Genomic DNA, 14,479 nt, shown 5'->3' on the forward strand with positions numbered 1-14,479 from the left:
GATGCAGGAGTTGGAGGGAAGGGAGCTGAGGGCAAGCGCATGAGGGCAAGTGTCCCAGGTGGTGGGCCTGCAGGCGTGCATCACCATGAGAGCCTCCTTTCCTTCTCAGCCCTACCCAGGGGTAGGGAGACATGGGTCAGGGCCAGGGAAGTATGGAGATGCAGGTAGGCTGGCAACTGGGAAAAGGAACAAGACTTCATCCTTGGTTGGTTCATCGAGAAGGGTGCCACTCTGGGGTGAACTGAGGCACAGGACTGAGGCACAGGACTCTCCACTGTGAGCAGCAGGAGGCCCGGATGAAGTTGGTGAAGGGTTCTTTCCCCGAGAACCTGACCCCACCTCCCTCTCCACTGCCTCCTCCTTGAGGGTCTGTTCCGGAAAAACATCAGATCTGAGAGCCAAGGAGAGTGCAATGCTGGACCCAGGCCGCCAGCTTAGCAGCGTTCTTATGGGGGTATGGAGGGGGGGCTGGCTGACCTGCCAAGGGACATCCTGAGCTGGGGATCTGGGGGCACAAGAGACCCAGGAAGGATATCCCCCCACCCCCAGCCTTACTTACATACCCCGCCTCCCCTGCCTGGACTCGGAGAGACCAGAATCCAGACAGCGAGTCTCCTGGCCCTCCCCTGCCACCCTTCTCCAGGCCGCACCTCCTAGCCCCACCTGCTCCCTGGGGCGCTGGGCTGGCTGGGTTGAGCTGGGTCTTGCCCAGGATTACTCCTCTCAGAGTACCTCCTGTCTCTGCTGACGGGTGCTACTGGCCGACACTCGTCCTGGCTTGTGGCAGAGGGCTCAGGCACAAGGTGGACAGCTGGAGCTCTGGCATCCAGGGCTCCTGATCCAGCTCCTTGCCAACTTCCCCACTGCCTCCATCTAGCCCAGGCCTCATCTCTGGTTTGGAAGATGGCTGTAGTCTCCTAACTGGCCGCCTGCTGTCAACTTGTCCCCTGCCTTTCAGTTCCCCAGACAGCAAGCAGTGTGGGAATCAGACCATGACATTTGCCTGCCTAAGACCCTCTGAAGGTTCCCATTCCTCTTACATAAAATCCCTTACCTTGGCCTGGAAGGATGCATAATGTGACCATTCCCCATCCCCCACCCCCCTCCAGCAGCTCCTCTGCTGTTAATCTGTCCCTTGATTTCTTCACTCCAACCACACTGGCCTCTTTGCTGCTCCTCCTGAGATCTTTCTGTCCTCAGAGCTTTTGCATTCACATGGCCTCTGCCTGAAAAGCCCTTACCCTCAATTTGTGCATGGCTCTCCTCCTCATGCAGTCTCAGCATGAGGTCTTCCCCAACCAGTAGCTTTATCTAGAGGGGCCCCACTCCCCACAAATCACTCTACATCCAGCACTTTGCTTTATTTTCTTCACAGCACATAGCATTGTCTGAAATGACCTTGTTTGTGTGTTTTCTTGTTTACTGTTCATCTTCCCCAGCCCGAATGTAAACTCCAAGAGGGCAGGTCTTGTATCTCGCATTCACATCTGTATCCCCAGCACCTCTCGTCCCCCACAGAGTGCCAGGCCACAAAGAGTGCAAAAATAAATATTTGTTAAATGATGAGGGACAGAGGCCAGTGGGGGAGGGTGTCTGAGGCCTCCGCAGAATCACTTCAGCTCAGTGATGTCCATTTCTTCTTTTTAATCCTCCTCCCCCTCCCCATCAGCTTCCATTCATTCCCTCCCCCTCCAGGGGTAGGGGTGAAGAGATAAAAGGAGGCAGGCCCAGAGGATGCCTGGCTGACACTGCCCTAGAGTGTGGGGCAACCGCCAGCCCAACGGAACTGTCTGAGCTTGGGTCAGAGACCCGGGAGGCAAACCAGTCCTGGAGGCCACAGAAGTGAGCAGGGGGTCTGAGCGGGCCTGAACTGTCCCGTGATTGCCGTCTTGACGACCTCAGAGCTGGGAGGTTCCTGTAAGATTTTGTGGTCCATCCTCCACTCCCAGGAACCAAGGCGACGCTGCCCGGACAACATCGCAAGCTGCAGAGGACCAGGCACAGGGAGGCGAGCCGTCCGCTCACTTGCACACGCTGACCCACTCGGTGATGCGGCACTCCTCGCAGACCACGAAGCAGCACCAGTGGAAGCGGCAGTGACAGCGCTCGCTGCGCGTCTGGCGTAGGATGTTGTGGCCGCGGCCGCAGCACATGCTGCCGCAGCCGTCCGGGCCCACGCTGCTCTTGTTGCACAGGCGGCCCACGGTGCCCGCCGAGTCCAGGCGCGGCTCGCGCTCGCAGAAGTCGGGCGACTTCTCGAAGTAGACCAGGTCGGCGGTGCCGGCGCGGCGCCGAGGCCCCGGAATGTCCGGGGCTGGCGAGGGTGGCCCCGCGGGGCCCGGCTCCAGCTGGCCGCCGTTGCGGTTGTGCGGCCGGATGAGCGTGGCGCGGTGGAAGCGGCTACGTAGCAGTGCCCCTACAGCGCGGAACTCCGGCGTCACCTGCCAGCACGTCTTGAGCTGGCAGCTGCCTGACGTGCCGTGGCACTTGCACTTCCGCCGCATATTCTCCATCACCGCCTGCAGAGGGAGGCACGGGGAGGGGTGACGCCCGCGGCCAGCCCCACTGGCCTCCTCCCGTCGCAGACACCGGCCCTCGAGACTCTCAGAGGCTCTGGAAACCAACCCCCATTGAACGGAGGCAAAAGCTGAGGCCCCAGGTGGGTGGGTGGGTGGCACAGCTCCTAAACCAGGCGGCCAGGAGAAGAGTTCTGCCTACCTTTCTGCTGCTCTCGCATCCACCTCCCACCCGGCCAGACCCTGGGGGAATTCCCTCCTTCCTGCTTCCCCTCCTCTCCCCCCACCCCCCGCCTTTCCCAGCAGCTGCAGGGGGGCCCTTGGGGCTCTAGGCTCTTGCTTCCTGAGGGGGGACCCCAGATCCTCAGGGAAATTCCCTCTCCTTCCAACCCGCAGGACCAGGAGCTGGGGTGTGCTGGCCCCACTACATCCCAGCCCCAAAGCCTCTGGCCTCACTCCAGGCAGTGAGCGGAGGCTGTGGGGAGGCTGAAAAAGCACCTTAACTCCTCTGGGCCCTGCAGCACTTTTCAGGGAGCCTAAGGAGAGGGGCCAGGGGCTGGGAAGACACCCCCTCCTCCCCCTCCCCCCCGCCCCCTCCCATTCTCCCATTCTACTGTCTGGTGCTTATTCTGCCCAGTGCTGAGAGCCACCATTCCTCCTGGGAAACAGTGAGCACCAACAGGGACCAACGGCCCTACCTGAGTACAGAACCAAAGGGAACCCAAAGAGCCAGACCCCCAGGGCAATGAAAGCGGAGAGAGTTTCCCAGGCCTCCAAGGGAGCTAGTTACAGGAATACAACGTACCCAGCCCCTGCCCAGCTCTCAGGCTGCTCTCCGGAGCCTCCTCCCAAAGAGCGCCTTCACATCATCCTCACCAGAGACCCCAGAGGAAACTGGCCACATCCTCCTCCCCCCGCTGCCCCCCATCCAAAAAATGACCTGGGTCCCCCAAACCTGGGCAGTAGGGCCATAAGAGAGGGACCCCGTTCCTCCAAGTCTTAAAGGGCTCTGCACCTTGTATGTGCAGCCTGTGGTGTCAGCACCACGTGGAAAGCAGCCCCGTGCCTCCCCTGGCCAACAGCTCCAGAACATCTGCTTCCCACAGGCAGCAGCCATTAATTAACCAGTTTAACAAGGAGGAGGAGGCACTGCTGCTATGGGCTAGGATGGTATCAAAGCTTGGGAAAAGAGCTGCACGGACCGGACAGGACTGGGTGGGAGCTGGACGTGACCTGAGGGTGGCTATGCCTCAGTTTACGTCACCTCTCGGTCATGATGGAAGAGCTGAATCAGCTCCAGTCTTTGTGGAAGAAGAAGGTGAACTGGCCTGGGCTGAGAAGCCAGGAGAAAGGGGAGTGAGATGGAGAAAGTGCCAGCTAGAGTGAGGGGAAGCCAGAAACAAGGCCTGAGCAGGCTGGGCAGGGCCAAGAGAAGGGACGGGGTGGAAGAGCCAGGAAAAGAAGGTGCTGAGGGCCAGAGAGGCAACTTAGTGTAGACTACACTATAGAACAAAAGGGCTCAGGGCTCAACTGCCTGGGGATGGATCCTGCCTCTGCCACTTTCTCACTTGTTGCATCACCTTCGTCAAGCTTCTTAGTCTATCTGTGCCTTACTTTCCATATCTGAACATGAGGCTAATAATAGAACCCTCATGGGTAGGTGTAAGGGTGAAATAGGATGTAGTAAAATGCTCCAGGCAGTGCCTAACACAGAGTAAGCACTCAATAAATTAAATGCAGGATATTATTACTTCCCCTTTCTTTCTTTCCTCCCTCCCTCCCTTCCTTCCTTCCTTCCTCTCCTCCTCCGCTTCTTCTTCCTCTCCCTCTCCCTCTCCTTCTTCTTCTTCTCTCTCTCTCAAATAAATGACCTTTGAGGTAGTATGAACATTGGGGGGTGGGGGGAGAAAGGAGGACGACAACATAACACAGTACCACAGTGGCCCCTAGGGATCTCCCTTTGCAGGAATCCCTCTTTCTGCCCAGAAAGCCTGGGAGAGGAGGGGGGTCCCAGCATAGGAAAGCACCGAATCATGGAACATTTGTGCTGGGGAGCCTTATGGATGATGCAGTTCAACCTTCTCATTTTACAGGGGGAGCGACAGACTTGCAAAGCTGGGCCTAGACTCTGAGGTCCTGACTGCAGCCCAGAGCTCTCCCCACTACTCACAGCAGGAGATGGGAGAAGCAGGCTGCTCAGTGGAAGGGGAGCTATCCCAGGGCAGGGGTTGTTTTATCCCCATATTCCCAGGCCTAGTCCAGCGCCTGGCACACAGTAGTTATCCAAAACACATCTGATGACTGAATTAGGAGGGGGCAATGAGAAAGCTGCTGAATTAGGGAGAGTGGTGTGGTCCCCAGAGGAGACATAAGCCTGGGGGAGGGGAGGGGCCTAGGCAGAGGGGTCTGGAGCAGGCCCAGAGGGATGGGGTTCTCACCTGCCGCCCCACTCGGTTGTTGTGGAGCCTCATGCGCGCATGGATGTCTCTGTGAGGCTCCCGGGAGTCCAGAAAGTCTTTAGAGAAGCGCTCTCCGAAACCCACGTCGGGGCTGCAGCCGCCCCACTCCCAGGAGTCCTGCAGGCCTGGGCTGGCAGAAGGCAGGACAGGGTGCTCGGGAACTCCGTGGCTCAGGCCCTTACCGCGCTGCAGCGCCTCCAGCTGCAGGCGGTGCAACTTCCGACGGAAGGCCTCCTCGTCCCCGCGCCGAGAGGCGTCGCAGCCACAGGCCCTCAGCTTGCCCAGGGCGCAGGCGTTGGATACCGCGTGCACCACGCCGGCTGCCGAGATGGCGTAGGCGAAGGCACTCTCTCGGAAACCTGCGCAGAGAGACACAGGAAACAGCCTTTGAGGAGCCTCCACATCCCGTCCCTCTGCCCTCCCTGCCCAACCTTCTCACCATACTGAGAGGAAGTAGAGGCCCAGTGTTGGGGGAGAATCTGGTACAAGGGCATAGATTCAAAGAGGGGCAGAAATCACACCGGAAGTTCTGCACACAATGGAATGGGAGAGGTCTCTCCCACAGCCCTCCGTTTTGAACTCCTTTCCCTTGCTTCACCCTTAGCAAGTTCAGAATTGAGACTACATCTCTCCTGCTGGACAGAAAGTATCTAGTAAACATTAATTTTTTTTTTTAACCATCAGGGACTTAAGCTACTACCTCTCATGTGATATCTGCAATTTTAAGATAAGCCTGCAGAAAGAAGGCAAATTTTAACCTAAAAAATATTACCAGTGATGGAATTCAGGGCCCCAGGAGATGTTAATGGGCAGAAGGGTAAGTAAGAGGAGAAGGTGTCCTAAAGTTCCCGGCCCCAAGATCTCCTGCCTGCAGCCACCCCCTTAGGCCCATCAAAGAACACTGTCTGATGGCCACGTGCGAGAGGCAAACAAAAGAGCCAGCAGAACTTCCCCTTTGCCTGTCTGGACATCCTAGAAGTTCTCCTCAGAAAAGGGCATCGCCCAGCCACCAGCCACCGACCAGCTTGTGGTCGGTCGAGGTCAGCTGAAGAGGTTGTTTGAAGGATGCTGGAGGTGAGCCCACCGCCTGCTCAGGGTTAATCACATAGCGGTTTTGAACACTGAGAAGGAACGGTTAGCTAAGGTAGATGCCTTCCTGAGATGCTTAGGGGTGCAAAGACTCCCTGATGAGCCACTCTCAGGAGTCCAGGACTTGTCTACACTGCTTTCCTCCTTGGTGTTCCCAAGCCTGAGCCATCCTCTGGGCCTGTGGCAGGGGGAGGCCTACTTGCGGGGAAGGGTAGGGCTCTGGGACCTGCAAGCTGCTTCTTCCTTATTCTGCACCTGAGAAAGGACCGGCGAGGGGCAGGTTCTGGTACTGGTTACTGACCAGCCTCTGAACCTGAGAGAGTTCAAGCAGTGGGAGAAACTAAGGGTCATAACAGCTCCCACACTAGGAGAAGAATCCACCTGTGCCATAGACACCTGTGGGGGAGCCCAGAACCCATCTGGAGGCTGATGGCTTGGTAGAGGCCAGAGATTCAGAAAAACAAAACAAAACAAAATTGCGTCCTTCTACATCAGTTCCAAAGACTGGGAGGACTTGGAGGCCTCACTGATCCCAGAGAGCCAACCAGGAGAGATGCCCGAGGCTGCAGGAGTTATGGAGCTGGACACAGCCCCAGCTCTCCCAGCAGGCCTGGCCACCTTCTGCTGAAGGACATTGGCTCTGGGGAAGACAAGCTGCTGAGTAAGAAACCCAGGTAGCCCACTTCCCAGTCCTATGGCCCTGTCTATGCATGGCACCAGGAAAGAGCAAGATGCTGGTCCAGGGGAATGTGCTGGGCCAACCCAAACACCATTTTCCAGGCTCTGTTACATTCAAGGGCAGGCCTAGAGGAATCTGGAGAAAGCCCACAGCCTACAGAGAACACCCCTACCTACCCCAGGCAGCTAAAGACACCATCCTAATGGCCTCTGGCAGCTGTCACAGCCACTGAAGGAGTGACTGGGCAGGGCTTGTGTGGTCATCCTCTGATCCAAGCGTTCAGGCCTCAGAGAAGTCCAGCCCATTGGGTCTGCCCCCCGCTCCTATTCAGGGCCCCAGTTTCAGTCCTGGCCCCGACTGTCTGGGGCAGATGCAGGCACTGTGCCATCTGGCCAGCTGGAGAGGGAGAGGGGAGGGGCCTTGGCCAGCTGGGCTGCCCGGAGCACTGGGGGTGGGGGGCTCCTTAAGACGCACAATTAGCCGCCCTGCCTTTGATCTGGGACAGGGACTGCCAGCATCTAAGTGGAGTCAGCTGCTGCTACAGGAAGAAGCCAACGGCCAGGAAGGGGCTGGGGGAGGAGGTTTGGAGGGCAGGGAAGTGTGGAAGAGAGAGGATTCCCGAGCCAGTGGGAGCTAGGAGGGGATAGAGAAGCTTGAGCCCTGCCCATTCAAGTCAAAGAGGGAGGACAGGGGAGAGGTCTGGTCTCCATTCCGTCCGTGCAAATAATCTGTGCACAAATAATCTGTGCGTGCTCATGTGCCTGGGCTGGGGAGAGAGAGAGGGTTGTGTGCACGTGGGAACACTTAGGGGTGACACTGAATGTAGCCACATGTTTGCACAAACACGGGTAGGTGTTTGTGTGTGTGTTGTGTGCGCGCGTGCATATCAGTTCCATTTCTTGGATTACTCCTCCATTGCACCAGTTCACCTCTGGGCACACGGGAGGAAATCATGGTGGCCTTGTAGCTTGGGAGGCAGTATGCAGGGGGTTGAGGGCATTCTCTAAAGACAGCTGGCCTGCATTTGAGTCCTGGCTCTACAGCTCACATACAAGCTGTGTGACTAATGGCAAGTTAACCAACCTCTCTTAGCTTCATTTGGAAATGAAGATAATGATAGGACCTACTGCACGGGGATTGTTTGAGGATACTAAAGTACAGATAAAGTGCTTTAGAACAGTGCCAAGCACACAGCAAGTACTTAATATGTTTTGGCTAATTTATTGGGTGCCACGAGAATAATAGGACCTTAAGTAATCCTGGGATAGAATTGCCTGTGCCTCAGTCTCCCCATCTGAGTACCACCACATACCCCAAGCCTGGAGACCTAGGCATAAAACAAAGACTCCCTGAGGATAAATGTAAAAGGGAGGTGGGAGATGAAAGAGCCAGGGCATTGGAGAGCAGAGGATGGACTCAAATTGTTGGGTTCCCCTGGGCTGGGAGCCTGGCTTACTGCAGAGCCGCAACCCCCTCTTTCCATCCATTCTCAATGGGCCTGGGCCTTAGAGAGGGCAGTACCCAAACTTCATGAGTGCTCCAGTGCCCGCTGTGTGAACCTACTCACTCCCCTCCACCAAGCCTCTCCCTGTCCTCTCATCCCCTCTCACTCCAGTGCCCAAGCCCAGCCCAAAGTAGCCCCTTCCCCAAATGTCCCTCTGATCCCCGCATCCTGAGTAAGAGATGGAGGGGTTCTCTAGTCCTCACAATGAAGAGCTCCCCTGTAGCCGTTGTTTGTCCAGTATCTCACCCATCGAGGCACCAACCCTGTGGATCCTCAGAACAGAAAGCTGGGGATACCACTGCCCTCGGCACTTAGGTCATAGCTGTGCCTGGGCTGGGGGGTCCTCTCACCGCTTATTTAGGACTGTTTCTAGCCCCGCTAGAGGCCCCTCTCTCTGTGCCCCAACTCCCAGGGCCCAGCACCCTCACATCCCTCTCCTTGGTTGGGTAAAGCCCTATTGTATGTCCTGCTTCCCAGGCACCCACTCTAGGTGCTCAAGAATACTTCCGTCTCCCTCTTACGTCAGAACTCCATCCCTTCAGCCCAGCCCATCTCAGGGAAGGTGTCAGGACAATTAGATGACAGTAACAGCATTCAGATGGAAGACCTGGGGGACCACCTCCTTCTAGCAGTCTCTGAATTTTAAACATGGCAGAGTGCACCTTTAAGAGAACCCCACTGGCAGCTTGGGTCAGAAGGGGGGTGGGCATCCTGATAGTCCACGTGGGGGAAACTGGGGTCACCTGACCCCATGATGGACAATCTGTGGCTTGAAAATAAGGGAGACTGGGGGAAGGATCCAGTCCAGGGGCTGGTTACCACCAAGATGGGCCCCATGGGATTCAAATTTAGCTAGTCCTTGAGGTGATGGGCCAAGATGGACCAAAAAAATGATCCCACAAGTGTTGAGTGAGGGAGACACGGCAATGGTGGCCCCTGGAGGTGGGAGGTGGAGGGAGCGGAAATTTCTTTCCAGAAGCACAGAGTCCCCTCCGAGGAATGAGAGGTAGAAATGAGGTGTTGCAATGTGGGGGGCGGGGGGCAGAAACCACAGAGGTAGGACGGTGTTCCGAGGCCAAAGGAAGGAGGCCAGCCTCCCTGCGGGAGCCTAGGACCCACTGTTCCATCCCCTCCCGGCGCTGGGCGCCGCCCCGCGCCGGCTAGCCGTGGCAAGTCTCCCGCATCCACACCTCACCTCTCCCCACACCCGTCCCCCCAGCTCACCTCCCGCTTATTAAACTGCAGGTGAACCCGGGGGCATCTGGCACCGCGCCAGCCCCGCAGGGTTCCACCTCTCGGAACTCGCCCTGAAGCTTCAAAGCCCCCCGTGTCCTCCACCAGCCCGAACAGGCCTCACCCGGGCGAAGCAATAGGGACTCCTGAGAGTCTAGAGGGGACAGGAGGACCAGAGTGGAAAGAGGGGACACCGAGGCCGGGAAGAGGGATGAAGAGCTAGCCTCGCCTCACCCGAAGTGGCAGGGGTGAGAACCTCAATGCCTGCCCGAGACCCCAGTGAGCAGAACCTGGAACAAGCTCGGAGCCCGAGCGCTGGAAAGAGAACCGGACTTCGGGGAGCGAGTGGGCTCGGGCGCGCGGCGGCGGCGGCGAGCGCTGGCCCGGCCCGGCCGGGTCAAGAGAGATGCCGTAGCCTGTCACTTCGTGTCCGCGAGGGAGAGGGCAGCGGGGGCGGCCGGGGCGGGGCGCCGGACCTGAGTTGGGCCGGCCGACCGGCGGGGGTCGCGGGGAGCCTCTCTGGGCAGACGGCTGGAGGGGCTCAGGGACTCAGGGACTCAGGGGCTCAGGGGCGGGAGCGCCAGCCTGGGGAGGGGGGCGCCCTTTTTGAGAGGCACGCGGCTGGGGCCGGGAGCCGTCTGCCGATGCCCGCGGGGATTAGTTCGCGGCTGCATGCCGCCACACGCGTCGGGCTGGGCTCGGCCGGGGAGAAACAGCGCCCTGGGCGCGCGGGGGCGGGAGGAGGGAAAGCGCGCGGGGGCGGGGCGGGCGGCCGGGGGCGGGGCTGGGCTGGGCTGGGGGAGGCTGGCGTGGCCCCTGACTTGGGGGCTCCGGGGATGCAAGGAGGGGTCCTGGTGGAAAGGGAAAGGCCCCTGACTCTGAGTTCTTTCTGAAGTTCGGGTACATTAGAGTCTGACTCTCCCAGAAGCCTCTGGGCCCCAAGGCCACAGGGTACAGGGGTACCCCTCCTCCTCTACTGTCACCTGAGAATTGTACAAGTCGCAAGGAGCCAGGTCCCCACACTGTCCCACTCAAGCAGCTGAGGGGAGAGAGAGATACCCAGCTAGGCCCATCCAGGAGACAGGACCCCCACCTTTCCCAAAAGACCTGAGTCAAAGTCTAAGATACCAGGGCAGGAGGTGGGTGTGAGTGGAAATGAGTGACAAAACCTTCTGTCACCTCCAGCCCAAGCCACTCAAGGGATTGTGAGGGTAGACCCTGGGTCACCCAGAAGTCCAGGGAGGGGGACAGATAGTGGGCTGCAGCTTCTCTGAGCTGTGAGGGGAAGAGGAATTGCCAGGGCCGTCAGGCCTGCTGGGCAGGAGGCAGGCACACACCCATTGCCTCTGATTTAGAGAGGATTTTCAGGGGTGGCAAGGATGACACAGAGGCTGGTGGTGTAACCCCACTGGGAAGAGCTTCTGCAGAAGTACAGTTTTACCTGCCCAGGCTTCCCTCAACTACACCATTTAGCAAAAGTCCCTGACCCCTCTTCATGTTGATTCTGGGTACTTTATCCCAGGCTTCCATTCTACATGGTGTTTACTAGGTAGAGGGTAAATTGAGGCAGGCAACAGATACGGATATTTCCTGGGCCTGAGATATGCAGCGTCAGTCTCAGGGCAGATAACCCAGGAGTTCAATTCTCAGGCGTGAAGCCTGCTGCCCTCACCCCACACAGCCCAGCCTGGAGCCACATCTACCCCATTAGTCTGACCCTCATGGACTTTCCCAGAGCAGAAAGAGGCAGGAGAGCGGCACGGCTGGCAGATGAGCACCTGGGGAGGTTGCCGGCTTGAGGGAGTGGGTTAGGGGACGGCTGGCAGATAGGTTCCAGAGTGGAAGTGCTGAGTGGGGTGGGCAGAAGGTCAAGGGTGAAGGGCAGCTACCTCTGCTGAAGATGGGACTCTCATAGGGGATCTTGTTTCGAGTCTCAAGACTAGAGCAGTTCCAGCGCTGGTCCCGGAACTGGTGCTGGCACTCATGGATGGCGATCTGGATGCCCTGGATGGCCGAGGCGGCCACGTCAGGGTGGCGCACACACACCTCCATCTGCCGCTTGCTTAGGCCTGGCAATGTCAGGCACACTGTGTTGGCGTTGAGCACGGGCTCCTGGGGGAGGCGGAGGCCCAGAATATCATTGGGTGAAGACCTGCAGGCATGTGGGGTGGGGGTGGGGGTGGGTGAGTGTTTTCGGGGGCTGGGAGGGCCCCACCTAACTATACACACTCTGTCCCAAAGGCCATAATTCCTCTGTTCCCACCCCTGCTTTTGAAGGCTGAGCCCATCAGTATACCCCTAAACATTCTCCTTTCCTCGACCTTCTCACCAACATCCCCTCCAACACGACCCACCTAGCTGCACACCCACACAGATTACGTGCAAATGCACACACGTCCGGTATGCCTGCACACACAGTATTTCATAAGTACATCCCCAGGCATAGATGCTCTCACATGCAGTGTTCTCCGGGAGACCACTCCCAAACGGCATGTTTCAGACAGTCACATTCATGCAGGCACACTTCCGCACACAATGAGGTAGACACACAGACGCAGGAACACTTACCCACACGTACACTTCATCAGACATAGTTATACACATAGACACAGACACTCACAAGTACACACACATGTTCATCTTAACATACATTGATCCATGAGCCCTCGCATTCACACACGTGTGCACACACAGACTGCTGTTTACAACACAGCTTGCTGGGCTCACTCGACCACAGACAGACGAACAGACACACACACGTACACACACACACACACACACACACACACATACTGAGAACCCTTCTAGCTGCAATCTCTCACTGACCCCACCTGGGCTACCCTCATTTGGCCCCCAACCCCTGTCCCCACCTGGGGGCGATCTGCAAGGTGGAGCAGGGCAGTTTGAGTTTTACTCCTGGGGTTGGGGGTGCATTCCCCCAGCACAGCAGGGACTCCAGGTTGGCACTTGCTTCCCCCTAAACACACACCTCCCCTTCTAGCAGCCCTCACTCTCCTGGGCACTGCCCTGTCTCCCTGGACTGCCCTTATTCTGTCACCAGTTCAACCCTCTCCTGTGAGAGTACTCTTTCATTGGTCACCAGCACTTTCCCGCGACACCGTCCCTCCCTCCTTCCAGGGTCCCCTGCCCCAGCAGGAGCTCAGACGCCCCTGTGGCTGAGGGTCCCAGCTCTCCAGGAGGGCGGGGCATAAGGTGAGGGCTCACCTGGGCAAGGCGGCAGCCAGCAGCAGTAGGAAGAAGAGGAGCGCGCAGAGCGCGGGCCGCGGCTGGGGCCGAGGTCGGAGCCGCAGCCAGGGGCAAGGGTGGGTGCTGCCCATCGCGCGCGGGCCGTGATGGGCCAGGAATGGGGGGCTCACAGCCCGGTGGGACCGGCGAGCCAGGGGCGACGGCGCATGATCCGCGGGGGTCGGGGCGGCTGCGACACACAGCTCCAACTCGGGTCACGGCTCCGGGAGCAGACGGTGCCCGCCTCCCCGCTCCATGGGGCAGCGCCCCCGGGCACCGCCCTCGGGGGGGTGGGGGCGGGCGGGCTCACCGGGCACCTCCTGGCACAGGGGTTCGGGGAATTTCCCGAGGGCCCCCTGAAACAACTCCCGGTGCCTCTCGAGGGTAAGGGGGGGCCCGGAGGTGCTGCGGGCGAGGGACGAGAGGCTGGGGTGCCGGGAAGCCCCCCCAGCACAGCGCGGTGAGCCTGCGCTTCCGAGGGCGTGCGAGGCGGGCGGGGGTGGGGGGGCGGCGCTGTCTGTGCCCGGCCCCACCGCTCAGTGAGTGAGTGACTGTCCCGGCTCGGGGAGCTCCGCCGCCTCCCTCCCCGCCCCCCCGCAGTGTGTCTCAGGGCTCTACCCCACGTGACGTCATGACGACGGGGCGAGGGGGGGCGGGTAGAGGCGTGTACTCGTCCCGAGGCCACTGTGTCCGCTCAGGGTTCGGGGCGGGAGCAGCGGTGGGGAGGGTGGGGGCGAGGAGAGGTGTTGGGGTCTGTGCGATCAGGCACAGGGCGGTGCCAGTGAGCCGGCTCGCTGGTTTGTGTGGGAAGGTGCGTGTTACTGCGAGGTGTGTGCGCCTGGCTGAGCCGCAGCTGCTGGGGAGCCATTACCCCCCAGTATACACACCTGCAGGGGCTGGAGGGAGGGGCTGGCCCTCTGCTCGCCTCCCGCACCTCAGGAGGGACTTCCCAGGCTTGGCTGCCGAGGCAGGTGTGGGATCCTACAAAGGGGTTTGGCAGCCTCTAGATCTTGCTCTTGTTCGCTGTGTGACCTACAACAGGTGCCTCCTGGACACTGAGCCACCCGCTGCCTCTGTGAAATGCGGTTACTGAGGCCCAACCTCATCTAGTCAGTGAGCCAATGAAGGTAAAGTTACTGGGACACCAGTGAATGCTTGTCTGGGAGCAGAGCACCCCGGGGTGGCACACCCTAGGAGGAGGGATTAGAGAGCCTTTTAATCCTAAAAGTGTGTTTCAAGGTCATCTTATTATGTCCCCTTTTATTTCACAAGAAAATACTGAAGCTCAGAGAGGGTCATGACTTACTCAAGTTCTCACAGCAAGTTAATGGAAGAGCTGGAACCAAACCCAGTGAGAGCACAGCAGCAGCGGCCCCAGCATTACGAACTGCTCGCCTGGGCCCTGCCTACAGATGCTCCAGGTCTTACCTTGGCCCTGCCAGCTTGGTCCTCTGAGAGCTCCCCAACACCAGCCTCCTGGCTCAGGCCCACTCCTCTCTGGGATCCCTTTCTGCCTTCACACCCCAGCTGAACACTGGGCTCACCTCAATATGGGATGAGTGTACTAGACTCAGGTAAGGGTCTGAGAGCCAGAGGGTTGGGGACAGAGGCTCCAGCTTCTGTTTCTGGTTCTAACCTGGGCCCTGATAGTGAAACCTACTCCCACTGTGGCCTTGACATCCTCCTCTGTAAAATGGGCACAAACCTCCCACTCTACACATACACCTCCCTCCCAACCTCACTGCCCCCTCTC

At 58.8% G+C, this 14,479-nt stretch overlaps 1 protein-coding gene across 1 annotated transcript; it reads right to left on the bottom strand.

Annotated features, from left to right (window-relative positions):
- Positions 1-1,354: 1,354 nt before the first annotated feature.
- Positions 1,355-13,044, bottom strand: WNT10A (Wnt family member 10A). Its single transcript, XM_060015537.1, has 4 exons — positions 12,706-13,044; positions 11,370-11,632; positions 4,955-5,334; positions 1,355-2,519 (listed from the first exon to the last, which is right to left on the bottom strand). Exons 1-4 carry the CDS (start codon positions 12,816-12,818, stop codon positions 2,022-2,024), a joined length of 1,254 nt encoding a protein of 417 aa, XP_059871520.1. The 5' UTR covers positions 12,819-13,044; the 3' UTR covers positions 1,355-2,021.
- Between the last annotated feature and the right edge of the window lie 1,435 nt (positions 13,045-14,479).

Source organism: Delphinus delphis, chromosome 7, assembly GCF_949987515.2.
Source record: "Delphinus delphis chromosome 7, mDelDel1.2, whole genome shotgun sequence".
NCBI lineage: Eukaryota > Metazoa > Chordata > Mammalia > Artiodactyla > Delphinidae > Delphinus > Delphinus delphis.

Coding starts and splice junctions, on each gene's coding strand:
- WNT10A (XM_060015537.1), bottom strand. CDS start 12,818: ATGGGCAGCACCCACCCTTGCCCCTGGCTGCGGCTCCGACCTCGGCCC. Junction 11,633..12,705: donor CTGGCTGCCGCCTTGCCCAG/GTGAGCCCTCAC, acceptor ACATGCCTGCAG/GTCTTCACCCAATGATATTC. Junction 5,335..11,369: donor GAGTCCCATCTTCAGCAGAG/GTAGCTGCCCTT, acceptor CTCTCTGCGCAG/GTTTCCGAGAGAGTGCCTTC.